Raw genomic sequence first — 14,150 nt, 5'->3', positions numbered from 1 at the left:
TCTGTTGATATGGTTTTTGTTTGTACCACTCATTTAGTATTTAATACATACTGTTTTTACTGTCTATTTATTTTCCACATTACTGTCTAAATATTTTAATGTTTTATATTCTTCATATCAAAAGCAACTTAGTGAATAAGAACTATATTTTACCCTCTCCTTAAAAAAATTATCCCCAGCACTATACAGAGAAATATTTATTGTTGCTATTAATAATAATATCCAAAAAATCAAACATCACATCCTAACATACTAATTTGAAGCACTCAATTTATGAATCTCTTCATTCTATGACACTTTTTCCTTGTCTTTAATTCCTTGAGAACAGGATTTACGATTACTAGTTAGAAACAAATGCTGCTTATTTCCTCATAGCATAATCAAATGGGTATGCATCATAAGAGATTATAAAAAGTCCATGAGTTTTCCAACCTGGGAAGGCCATATGTAGGTAATTTAGATGTCTCGATCAAAGGGGATTTTAGAACCCACAGCTCTCCATTCTTCACTGTTTTCTTGATACTAGAAAAGACCTAGTGATAACCAATGACTTTTGGAAGTCATTTAGTTTGTGGTTTCTCTCAATGCACTGTGATTGATATACATGTGCCAACACTTGTTATTTAGAGGTGAGATAGAAGTAGATATGTGGTAAAGTAAGAGGATACTGGAAAAGTTAGGAATGTTGTGAGGATAAACGGCCCAACATTAAAAAATCTTGGTTTTTAATCAGGCTTTCAAAAGGGGATTTAGAAATTTTCACAAGTTGGATCCTTTGGGAGGGTCATAAAAGATTGAGTGACTTTATTTTCCTTTCTTCATTCCCTTGGACCCACCCCCATTCTAAAGTGGCACAGAGAAATACTGATTATCTTCCTTTAGCTTGAAATTATAGATAGTACAACAACCAAGCCAGGTCTCTGCCTAGTTCCAACCTTGAACCAAGTATTGTGGGATGACATAAAGGTGCTCCTATATGGGGCAACTCACCTATACTTATCAGAGAACAATGCTCAGGTGAGCTGCTCTGCTTTCTACTGTTCTATTGATATTTATCTTGCAGAATATAAAGGAGAATATCATTAAAAAATAAAGTCAGACCACAAGGTTTGGAAAACTTGGAATGAATGTCACTTTCACATTGTGTGTTTTAAAATTTCAAGTAGTTAAATAGTTTGAAAGGAAATATCAGGAGAGAAGTGTGTACATAAACTGCTTTAATTATTTTAGTAATAGTCTTTCACATTATGCTTTTTTGATGGTTTTATGAGACTATAACTAAAGGCGCAACAAAAATATAAACTAAAAAGTTAAAAAACTAAAAGTATTTTAAACCCTTGAAGTAATAGATAAGGAGAACTTCTACATCAGGGGTTCCTGATCAGTCCAATAGAACTGAATGCTTCTTTTGGGAGTCCACTCACTTTTGCTGCTAAGGAACTTCTAGTATCTCTGAAGCCATGACATCAGGAACATACACACTTATATTCTCTCCAAACTCAGGGGTCTCACAGTTTAGGGAAAGTAGAAACTTTTCACAAAAAGATGGTGATGTATCATTTGAAGCAGTGGGCTCTCAAACTGTATTTTCAGTAATCTAAGATTTTAAGGATTGCTTCAGGAGTTCTGTAAATGCATGGTTTGAATTTCATTTTAAAATTTCATTTCAAAAATTATGATTGAAAATATGTACATGAAAACTTATATGCCAATTTTAGCATAAAAGAAACCAGAAACCTGCTAACCCTCACCTACATATAACCCTCATTTATAGTTAGTAAATGCTACAAATGTTAACTTATGAAGAAAATTAATTTTAAAAATTTCTTCATTTATATTTTATATATTGAGTTTCTAAGAAAGATTTTATTTTAAAAGGGGGTTACCTGCTTCAAAAAGATTTGAAAATCATTTACCTAGATTCTAGAGTATAGAGCATTAGGGCATGCTTTAGAAAAATCTGACAGACAATGAAAATATAAGGAGAAAGACTGAACTATTACTATTTTGTAACTTTTCATACTTTAATGCCAAGCAAAATCACCAGAAGTTATGGTACATTTAATATTAAAGTGTCAGTGGAAAACACTTTAACATGTTCTCTATAAGCCAATATTTTGAAAATTATAATAAATAAAAGTTCATTATTGAGATCTAGCAAACTTTCCTTCTAGGCTATAAGGTAGACCAGGTAAATACTCACTCTTCATCTTTGCCAAAGTTTTACCTATACCAGGAAAGATTCAAATTCCCCCAAGAACAGCAATATATACCAGAGAAACACAAACACCAAGAAAACAGCCCCCTATTCTGGTGGTATTTGGGAAACATTTTAAGGTCTCTGGTATGTAATGTTATCTTATGAAACATTATGCAAGTCTATTCTGGCATCCAGTTTGAGAGTTATTTAGCTATCTGAATTCAGAGGAATCCCAAATATGTTCATTGTTTTTACCCCACGCCCTTTAGGTGGAAAGGAAGCAATGTGAATAAAGCAGTACCACCCTTTAAAACCTCACGTGTAAAGGATACTCTTCACTATTCCGGATGTCAACTACCAGGAGCTTTGGTTTACTGGACTTTGTCTTCTTGGTAGGTGTTTTGAAGTGGCCTGTCACAGTGAGCTCACACAAGTCAATCAGGTCCTCTGCTGAAATCCGGGGTGATACTTCTGACTTTAGGTCATTTAATGGAATGGATTCTCTTGACTGAAAAAAAAATGCACAAACAACACAAATACTAAGAACATTACAGAGAGACAAACTATATCCAGTACAGAATATATTCAGGTTTTTTATATCAGTCACTACAGCATATGGGAGAACAGGAAACTACATCTTATTTAAGCAGTGTACTGCGTAACTGTGCTCCCTACCACTGATGTTTACTTTTTTATTAGTCACACATATAGGGAAGCATTATTCTTTTGCTTCACTACAAGTTCCTGGCTCAAATGTGATAGAAAGAAATGAGGCAGATTTTTCCTTATGAGAGCACTGTTAATCTTTGAAAACAGCTCCTTCAAGCACATTTCTTTTTTCTTCAAGTATAATTACTGTTGTTGTGAACTGCATTAATTACAGCTCTGAGAAATAATATGAGAAATTATTTTGTAACTCAGTATACATACTAATTGAAGGAATTGGTCCCAAAATGTATTGGACTTGTATAACATGATTTATGTTACTTATCAATGGTTGAGTGGAAATCAGATTCTCAGAAATGAACAGCATAATTCTTTCTTAGATGTTAAAGCAAACTGACAACATATCTTAACTGTAAAGGAGGTAATTTCAGACTCTGGACTATGTAACTGGTGTGTGTTTGTTATATGGCATAAGACTGATCCAGACTAAGGGCTATTTACAATTATTCTTCATGTTACTTAGTACAGAGGAGGATCGTCCCTGCCCATAAAAGGCAACACAATACAGCTCAACTCATTTCAATATAAATTTGTTGAACACTAGTAGTCACTCTTGAAAACTAATTTAACATAATTTGAGAACTTAAGAACTTTCAAAATTCACTTGATTTAAAATATGGGGATTCAAAAGAAAAAAATTTACTTATATGCTTAATGAGTTTTCAAAACTGAATCTAATCATTATCTCTTTTGCTTACTTTCTCTCTTTTCTCAGTTCCATAGTAGGATTCCACATATACCATTTTCAATTTAGACTTTCTACACAGGAGAGAATAAAGCCTATGAATCACTTAACAGACAAACTTATTTTGAAAAAAAAACACTGTTTTCAATTGTTTTTGGAATTTGAATGTCAGGTCTCCTCCCTTGGGTTTCCCTGACTATGCCATAAAGTCTTTAGTAGTAAAGTGCTTGTTCTTTCACTTAATTACCTTTTAAGTAGAAATGGAAATTGCTAAGTTTTACGGGTTTATTGCTCTTAATTAAAAACTAGACATTAGGAATTTTAATTTTTTTAATATTAGGAATTAAAGCTACTTAAACATTCGGATATTAAAAGTGCTTCAGAAAGATTAAGGAACTTTAAAATCGGCAAGTCATACAATCAATCCTTCCCTCTCCTGTTTCATGAGATTGCAATCTCTATAGGTATTTTCCCCAGCCTTCATATGAAGGTGTATATTTATGAAGATAAAATAAAAAACTTTTGATTACTCTAGTTCTGCCTTCAGTCGTTTAGCGATGAATGTGGCATTTCAAAAAGAGGTTTCGTCTGAATGAAAGACATGTCTGACTGATGAAACTAATTTGACCACAGTATTCTCTATGAAGAACTGATTGATTTAAGAAAGGTTTGACCTCCGGTGTTGGTTCCAATCAAATACATCACACGTGAGAAGGTTTATCAAAGGAAAGACCCATTGCCTTGTGAAATGGTAAGAACAGAAGGAGAGAGGAATCACTGACAAATTCATAACTTTCTGAAATTTTTTAAGTGTGTATCAGCAAAGACCTTTAATATGTTGCAAGCATGTTCCTCTGCAAATTAACTTTAGGAGATTAGTAAGTTATATATAGGACAACTTATACTACTTTTCTTTGTGAAAAAAATAATTATAATATTAAAAATACATAATCTAGTTTTCCTTTTATTAGATAGTTTTATATGCAATTTTACTATTCATTATATAATTTCCACTTAGGGACATAAAAGTAAAACTTCCTCTATATAATTTATGTCTTATTTAGTATCATTGACATTGGTATTGCTCTGTGTGATTAGGGTTGCAAATTCATGGAACTTTGTTTATGGAGAGTGGACAAGAATTTAGGATAACTACAGAACAACTCTGAAAATGTCTATTATCATTTCTGCCCAAGAACCTATACATACAATGTATATGAAACTTAGAGATCCAAATATCAGAAACCAATTGGTATAAGAATGACTTTTTAAAAAAATTAATATTCTATTTCCAACCTAGAATCAGAATGTATTTAGCAATGTTACTGACAAAAATGACCTTTCAACAGAGTGGGCTTTCTGAAAGGGCCCTGGAGTATTAGTGACAATGCTAACCAAACAAGCAAAATCCCAGACCTGGTAACAAGATAGTTATTTTACCGTGTTCATTAAACTACTGGGAGAATGACTCTGTCATGGTACCTAAGAGTCTGAAATGGTAGGCTTTTTTTGCTATATGGTGTTAGAGAATGTTCTAATTTCTTTTTATGGGAAAACATTCATAAGTCTTTCTGAAACCTTGAAAATGTTACTAAAAGTAATTAAAGTATGTGGGCTGAGCAACTGGAGGCAGGATGTCCTGCTTGAGCAGCGGAGGAACTAAGGGTGCTGGACGTGGAGACCATGGGGGCATAGGCTACCGTGGAAACAGAAAATTGACCCTCTCTGGGGGCGCAGCCCCTTTCTCACTTGCACACCTCATATCACCCTGTTTGGCCCCGGAGGATGGCTGGTTAGCCAGAGACGCATAAGATTCCTCAGGGGAGGAACAATCTAAGACAGGCACAGTCGCAGAGGGGCCAACAGGGGTGGGGCACAGACCCTTAATTCTTCTGAGAGAGGTCTCCTTGCCCCCAGGGCTGCTTTGCTTTCCACGCCAAACTCAAATCTATGCCCAGCTCAAATCCACACCCAGCTCAAATCGGACCCAGGAGGCAAACAAAGGTCACTGCCCCCAGTCACGTGAGGCCTTTGTTTGTTTACTTCAAAGATAACCTTGATTGTGGGATGAAACTGGGAGTGTTAGACCCTTAGGCTATGCCGAGAGCTCAATAAAAGCAACTGTGGGATCAATCAGCGAGGCTCTTGATCCTAGAGGTCCTGAGTCCCCCGGTCCCATCTTTCTCTTAAATCTATGTCTGTGTTTCTTTAAGCTTGCGGCACCCATCACTCGCCCCAAGTCGAGTTGCGCGGAGCTGGTCTCTGCATCTTTTCTTTTCTTTTTTTTTACATGCAGCTGTCCAGTTTTCCCAGCACCACTTACTGAAGAGACTGTCTTTTGTCCACGGTATATACTTGCCTCCTTTGTGTAGATTAATTGACTATAGGTTTGTGGGTATATTTCTGGGCTTTCTATTCTGTTCCATTGATCTATGTGTCTGTTTCTGTGCCAGTACCAGTTTTGATTACTGTAGCTTTGCAGTATAATCTCAAGTCAGGCAGCATGATTCCTCCAGCTCTGTTTTCCTTTCTCAAGATTGTTTTGGCTATCTGGGGTCTTATGTGTTTCCATACAAATTTTAAAATTATTTGTTCTAGTTCTGTGAAGAATGCCATTGGTATTTTGATAGGGATTGCACTGAATCTGTGGATTGCCTTGGGTAATATGATTGTTTAAACAATACTAATTCTTCCAATCCAAGAACATGGTATCTCTTTTCATCTGTTTGTGTCATCTTCAATTTCTTTCATTGGTGTCTTACAGTTTCACAAGTTTACTTCCTTAGGTAGGTTTATTCCTAGGTATTTTATTCTTTTTGATTCAATGGTAAACAGGATTGTTTAATTTCGCTCTCTGATAGTTCATTGTTAGAGTATAGAAATGCAATAGATTTTTTTTTTTTACTGAAGCAGTTCAAATTTATTTGCACTTAATAACATAGCCTCAAATACATAAAATCAAAATTGACGAAAAGGGAAAAATGACAAAGACATTACTGTATTTCCCTAATAGATGTGGACTTTTAATAAAAGCATAACCATGAGATTTTTATATATTAACTTTGTATTCTGCAACTTCCTAATTCATGATGAGGTCTAGTAGTTTTCTGATGGTGTCTTTAGGATTTTCTATGTATAGCATCACATCATTTGCAAAGTGATGGCTTTATTTCTTCCTTTCTAATTTTGATTCATTTTATTTCTTTTTCTTGTATGATTCTGTGAATAGGACTTCCAATACTATGCTGAATAAACGTGATGAGAGTGGCATCTTGCTCCTAATCTTAGAGGAAATGCTTTTAGCTTTTCACTGTTGAGTGTGGTGTTAGTTGTGGGTTTGTTTTATATGGCCTCTATTATGTTGAGGTATTTTCCCTCTATGCCTGCTTCCTGAAGAGTTTTTATCATAAATGGAAGTTGAATTATGTTAAAAGCTTTTTCTGCATCTGCTGAGATAATCATATGGTTTTTATTCTTTAATTTGTTAATGTGGTATATCACACAGATTGATCTACAGGTACTTAAAAATCCTTGCATCCCTGGCATATTAACTATGAGAATACAGAGCCAATTTCTAGAACACTCTTCCCATATTTTCTGTCATGGGTCCTAGCACTAACTGCAACCTAGCTGTCCAGGACAGAAATCTAAAAATCATCGTAGGCTCTTCATTCTTCGTTATTCCTCATTCCCATCTAACATATCTTGAATCTGTTCCCTTATTCACTGCTCTATCTCAGGGCTTCCATCATCCCTAACATGGACTGCAGAAGATGCTCTTGCTGTCTCTTTTTTTCTCTGCTTTGCTCTTAACCTAAAGTCTTGCCTTCTAATCCATGTTCCAAATGCCATTTGAGTTAAAATAAAAATCTGCTCATGTTAGTTTTATAATTAAATATATCTCAATAGCTTCTAGACATTGATGGAGTGAAATCCAAATTCCCTGGTATAAAACAGAAAGCCTTTTATGAACTGGTCTCTATCTATAATAGGCAGGAAACCATAGGCTTTGGAGTCAGACTACCAGGACTCAAATCTTGGCCACCCACTCATCAGCGTGTGACTTTGGACATGATATTTAACCTCTCTGCCCAATTTCTTCATCTATAAAGTGGGATAACAGCAGTTATCTGAATCCTCCTGGGCTGCTGTAAGAATTAAATGTTAATCTACATAAAATATTTAGAATAGCATCTGACATGCTGCCCGAGTTCAATAAATGTTTGTTACCTTTCACCTTTTTTTCTCAACCCCCACCATCTTGCACTTTGTGCTTTGGCATTAGCAGACTATTTGCCTTTTTATACCACTGTGCTGCCTTTGCCCATCTTGTTCTCTCTGCTTAGAATGCTGCACCATGTCCATCTAATAAACACCTGCTCACCTTACAAGTATCAGCTCAAACATTACTTTCTCTGTGAAGAAAGTCTTTTTAACTCCTAACAGGCTTATTTAGTTTTTCTTCTGTGTCCCCATAGGTATCAGGTACACATCTTTATTGTAATAGGATTATTTACTTCCACTAGACTGAGAGCTCCTCAAGGATAAGGAAAATGACTTTTATGCCTATGTCCTTCCCAGGTCTCAGTGTATTACCTGACACGTAAAAGGTATTAAAATATATTTATTGAATATAAATGAATGAAATCGTTTTTCTAAATCTTCTATTACTTTTCCTGAGTAACTTTGTGCTATGTATGTGTTTCCCAAACAACATGTACATACCTCCATCACAGTAATTACTATACTTGTAATACATTATCTGTTTCTCCACTTGACTTACAAAATCGTTAAATACAGGTTCTATGTTTTTTCATATTTGTATGTCCAAAGGACAGCACAAAGTCTGGCACCAAAAGAATGCAATAGATATTTAATGAGTGAATGAGTGAATAAAAATATGATTAAATAACATTACAGACCAGAATCTATTCTTATGTTTGGATTACTAGACAGACTCTTCAGGGATGGCAAATTATCAGATTCTCTTCAGTCTCTGGGTACTGTGATGGTTAATCAAGAACACTAAAATCTATACCTGCCTCAATAATTTTTCACAGCCATTTCTCCTTTCCTCAACTGAAAAATTGAAAATGACAGTTGCTACCATATAAAATTACAAAACATACTCTAATTAATTGAAAGAAGTTAGGTGAATATAAAGAAGGCAAAAAAATAAACACACAAAAAACTATCCTTAGGAAAGTAGGCAAAATAATTTAGTGATAATAAAAATATCAATTAAGGAAAAAATAGATAAATACTAGAGTTGAAACTCTGGGGAATACCAATAAAACTAGAAAACCTGTATGTGAACTGTGCACACAATAAGAAATGACAAAAATATAAACAAACATGTTTTTATATTTTTTTCATTCTCTATATTTTCTTTATATATCACTTTTTCTTTCTTTCTTTCTACCTTTCTAATTATTTACAAATGAGAAAGATTATAAGCATGTAAAAATATATGAAAAAAATAAAAAAAATTAATTCCAATTATTCCCAAAAGAATATAAAATCTGAATAGATCTAAATATCCCCAGGCCTAAGCAGAGCTGAAGAGAATGATGAATGGTGTGTGTGTATTCAAAAATCAGAGAAAAGCTGAATAGACTTTGTAAATACAGGTAAAATTTTAAAGTTTTTAAGTGATTACTTTAAATAAAGGTGCCAAACATATTTTCCCCTCAAGCAATACTACCTCATAACTGCTTCAAGGCAAAGAAAACATTAAAAGGTTATTTCATGAAGCGACCTTAATCTAATACTCAAATCTAACAAAGACAGCATGAACCTCCCCCATATTCCTTATGAACATAAATTCCTAAAAGAATCTTAAAACTAGAAAACTGAATGCAGTAGCAATTTAAAAGAATGGCACAGTATGATAAAATAGGGCATATTCCAGGAATGAAGGATGGTTCAACATTAAGACAATTTTAAAAATAATTCATTACCTTTAATTAGTCAAAGGATACAAAGTATATAATCATCACTGTAGGTGACACAAAGCTATATGTGATAAAATTTCACATTTATTCCCATTTTTAGGAAAAGAAAAACTTATAGTAAACACATATCAGAAGGAAAGTTAATTAGAATGATGAAAGATTTCATTAAGACAGATGTTCTTTATCTCAAATATTTGACATTTTACTTAATGATGAACCACAGAGGCAGACTTATTAAAATAAAAATGAAGAAATATATTGTAGCTATCAGCATTACTATTTATTATTGCTATGAAAGTTGCTGTGAAGACAATAAGAAAAATAAATACTAGGTGTAAATATTGGAAAAAATATATTTCTTAGATAACACAATAGTCTTCTTAGAAAATCCAGAATAACCAGAGGAAAATCCAATAAAACTGGTACGAATTTGGTAAGGTTTTAGTTACAACATACATACAACAAAATCATTAGCTTTTCTCTATAGCAGTGGCAGCCAATCAGAAAACACAAGGAGCAAAAGCTTTCAATCAGAATATCAAAATATTCCTCTAAAGTGAAATACTTAGAAACAAGAAAAGGAAAGAGTTTTGTGATGGGCATTTGAAAAACCTGAGAGACATAAAATGCTGTCTGGAAAGAAAGATTCAATATTACAAGATCTTTATTCTTCCTCAGAACAATGTATTAATATACTACAGTTTAATTAAAACTCTAAAAGGATTTCTCTTTTTGATTTTGAAACACAAATTCTAAAGTTCATTTGACTAAATATGTGAGAATCTCAAAAAAATACTGAGAAGTAATAAAATACATTGTTATGTGTTAAAACTGTATAAAATAACACTACATGATATTGCACCAGAATAGACTAGAAGACTAATGGGACATAATGGGATGCACAGAAACAGACTCCAATACATAAAAATATTTGGTAAAAGAATAGGATTCCACATCAAATCACTGGGGGAAAGGGTGTATTACTTAGGATATAGCGTTGGCATCATTTATTACCTAGAATAAAATAAAATCATGTTTCTATCTTATACTACAAAGCAAAATGATTTATAAGCGGGACAAAAAATTATGTGTAAAAAGTGCAATCACAAAAGAAAAAGTATTGATGACTAAAATTATTTTTAACCATACAGCAAAGGTGAACTCTTAAAGAAGAGAAATACATGTGAAAAATAAAAATTTAAGATGTCCTTAATATATAATGAACTCTTTTAATCAATACGACAAACCAGTAAGAAAAAAAAATCTGCTTAGTTAAGATAAAAAGAGCAGAGATGTATACATATACTTGACAAAATAAACACAAATAGGTAGAGAAATTTTTTTACCTCAATCACAGAAATATATAAAAAAAGGGATGTACAATTATAGAAATAGAAAAAGTAGGTAAGTGTTCTGGGTATATTTTGTTTGCCCCTCCAGATTCACTCTCCATTGGTTCCTGCCTTGTTCTCTGCTGGGGAGAGGCCTCTGTTTGGGCCTACAAGAGGGTCCCTATTACAAGAGGGATCCTAGGTCCTCTGGCTTTCAAGGTGGTGCAGACAATAGGGAGAGTAAGGTCAGGATACATATCCCCCTGGTTCCATACTGAGAAAGTCACCCTGACCTGGCTATATTTGTTGACCAAAGGTCACTGTTCCTCTCAAGATGGCTTTCTCTACCTGCTTCTCCTTTTTCATGTTCTGATAATCTCTTCTTCCCTCATCTCTTTTGACCTTCAGGTGGTAACAGGGCTGTCGCTAATGTTCATAATTAACTGCATTGTCTCTTATACTTTCACCAACATTCTAGCATTATCTTTTAATTATTATCTCTGTAGATAAACAATTCTTGAATTATCCTAATTTGAAAGTACAATCTTTTGCTCTTCGCTGAACTCTGACAGTAAGTGTGTAGGGAAGAATTCTAAAACATGTTTTAAGGCACATGAAAAGATGCTAAACATTGCTAATTATTAGAGAAATGCAAATCAAAACTAGAAGGAGGCACCATCTCATACCAGTCAGAATGGTCATCATTAAAAAATCTACAAATAGCAAATGATGGAGAGGGTGTGGAGAAAAGGGAACCCTTCTACACTGCTGATGGAAATGTAAGTTGGTGAAGCCACTGTGGAAGACAGTATGGAGGTTCCTCAAAAAACTAAAAACAGAGTTACCATATGATCCAGCAATCCCACTCCTGGGCATATATCTGGAAAAAAACTATAATTCAAAAAGATACATGCACCCCTATGTTCATAGCAGCACTATTCACAATAGCTAAGACATGGAAACAACCTAAATGTCCACTGACAGAAGAATGGATAAAGAAGATGTGGTTCATATATATAATGGAATACTACTCAGCCATAAAAAAGAACAAAATAATGCCATTTGCAGCAACATAGAAGCAATTAGGGATTATTATACTAAGTGAAGTCAGAAAAAAAAAGACAAATGCCATATGATATCACTTATATGTGGAATCTAAAATATGACACAAATGAATCTATCTATGAAACAGAAATAGAATCACGGAGATAGGAACAGACTGGTGGTTGCCAAGAGGGAGGAGTTTGGGGGGGAGGGGTTTGGGAGAGGGATGGAGTGGGAGGTTGGAGTTAGTAGATGTAAGCTTTTATAGGTAGAATGGATAAACAACAAGGTCCTAATGTGTAGCACAGAGAACTGTATTCAATATCCTATGATAAACCACATTGGAAAAGAATATTTAAAAAAAGACTGTATATATGTATAACTGAATCACTTTGCTGTACAGTAGTAATTAACACAACACTGTAAATCAACTATACTTCAATAAAAATCAGTAAATAAAATAAAATACACATTTTAGATGTGTGAATCAACACAAACTTTTTGGAGAAGAAATTGGTAATATGCATTAAAAACTTTCAAATATGCATGTAATAGAAATTTCTTTTTAAAAATTTGTTCCGTGGACATAATCACAGACTGTACAAAGTAGTATGGGAAAATATTTATCAAACATATTGTTTTTTTAAAATTATTTAAAGCTGGAAATAATGTCAACACATGATAAAAGGTGATAGAATAAATAAATAACAGTGAATTAATATAAAGAAATGCTGTTCACCCATTAAAATCATATTTTAGAAAAACATTTCTTAGTAGAGGAAGTAGTCAGGGTATATTATCAAGGGGGAAAAGATCCAATAAAACAATAAATTCACTATGATACCAGTTTGGTGACATATATCATAGTGACTATGTAAGTGTGTGTGTGTGTATGTGCGTGTGTTGTGTGTGTGTGTGTAAACACATGCATGTGTGTATAAATATATTTTCCTATATATAAGAATGATGCATAGAAATTGTAAAAGTGGTAGTCTGTGAGTCAGTGGGAATTAACATGACCTTTTTTCTTAATGCTTTTCTGTGTTTAAGTTTTAATCACTACGCATGAGCTAGTTTTGAAAATTTAAACATTTATAAAAACATGAGATTTGTTTTCAACCAGCATTATTATATACTTCTCTTAAATACTTCATAACTATGAATCTAATCTGTCTGAAGACAATTCTTATCAAATATTTATAGCAATAGAAAAAGGCTTCACAAATGAGAACTCATGGCTATATTCACCATTGTAGGTAATCAGATCTGGCACTAGAAACATGCAGAGATGTTAAAGAAAAACGATCAAATCAGTACTATTCTAAATTCTGATGAAGTTTTAAAACAATAAAAAACAGAAGATCAGCAAGCAGGGCAGGCTTTTATGCATTAAAGTTCAGAAAGAAGACAAAAGTTAATGTAGACAATTGGATAAAAAGTGTTTGCGGTTCCCTGGAATGTTTCACTGTCTTTTGCATGAAGAAATATTTGAATAAACTGATGTTTATCTATCTCTTTATCAATGTATAAAGAATTGAGAGAAAAAGACCCATTGGCTATATGGAAGAATATTTAATATACTTTTTCAAACTTCTACCAACACAAATGTAAATTACATTATCATCACTAAATAATTATAAAGTTTTTCCTAGTTTAACATAAGATAGTAGAAATTATTTAGTAGATTACTGCCTAAATGGCTGATATTTTTCTTAGCAAGAACTGTATTTCCTTTAAGAGTAATATATTTTGATCCTGTACTCAGAGACAACTCTATATGTGATCACACTCTTAATGTATATTAGGAGGTTAAACACAAAACAACAAACACCCTTCATTACGGAAGAAAGCACTTTTCCTATATCATGCTATTTTGTGTGTGTGTGTGTGTTTGTGAGTGTGTGTGTGTGTTTGTGAGTATGTGTGTGTTTCGGGGGAGGGTGAGAAAGATAAAATCTTAATATAAAAAAATTACCCTCTCTAAGGCCACTTGGAAATTAAGAATTCCAAAAGATAGTTATAGTACCTGGGTACAAATGAGACCAGGAGTGCTGCTTTCAGAAGGTACATGATAGATTTGATAGTTTCTTAAAGCTTTTGAGGGTTTTTCTCAGGGACAGGATGACCTCAGAATGTCTATAGTACTGGTTCTTTGAGTCAATTTAAAATCTCCTCACTTTGGAAGCAAAGTGACATTTATTAAATATCTA

General features: G+C 33.5%; 1 protein-coding gene across 4 annotated transcripts in view; it reads right to left on the bottom strand.

The window, feature by feature from the left end:
• The window catches only part of TBCK (TBC1 domain containing kinase), a 207,560-nt gene that overhangs the window by 42,256 nt on the left and 151,154 nt on the right, over positions 1–14,150 (bottom strand). For all 4 annotated transcript variants that reach the window (XM_057704686.1, XM_057704688.1, XM_057704687.1 and 1 more), the window contains one exon: positions 2,533–2,708. In XM_057704686.1, coding sequence (XP_057560669.1) covers positions 2,533–2,708 — 176 coding nt within the window. The remainder of the gene's footprint in view (positions 1–2,532; positions 2,709–14,150) is intronic.

The sequence above is a fragment of the Hippopotamus amphibius genome, chromosome 13 (assembly GCF_030028045.1).
Source record: "Hippopotamus amphibius kiboko isolate mHipAmp2 chromosome 13, mHipAmp2.hap2, whole genome shotgun sequence".
NCBI classification, from domain to species: Eukaryota; Metazoa; Chordata; class Mammalia; order Artiodactyla; family Hippopotamidae; genus Hippopotamus; species Hippopotamus amphibius.
This window is presented reverse-complemented; position numbering and strand designations above follow the sequence as displayed.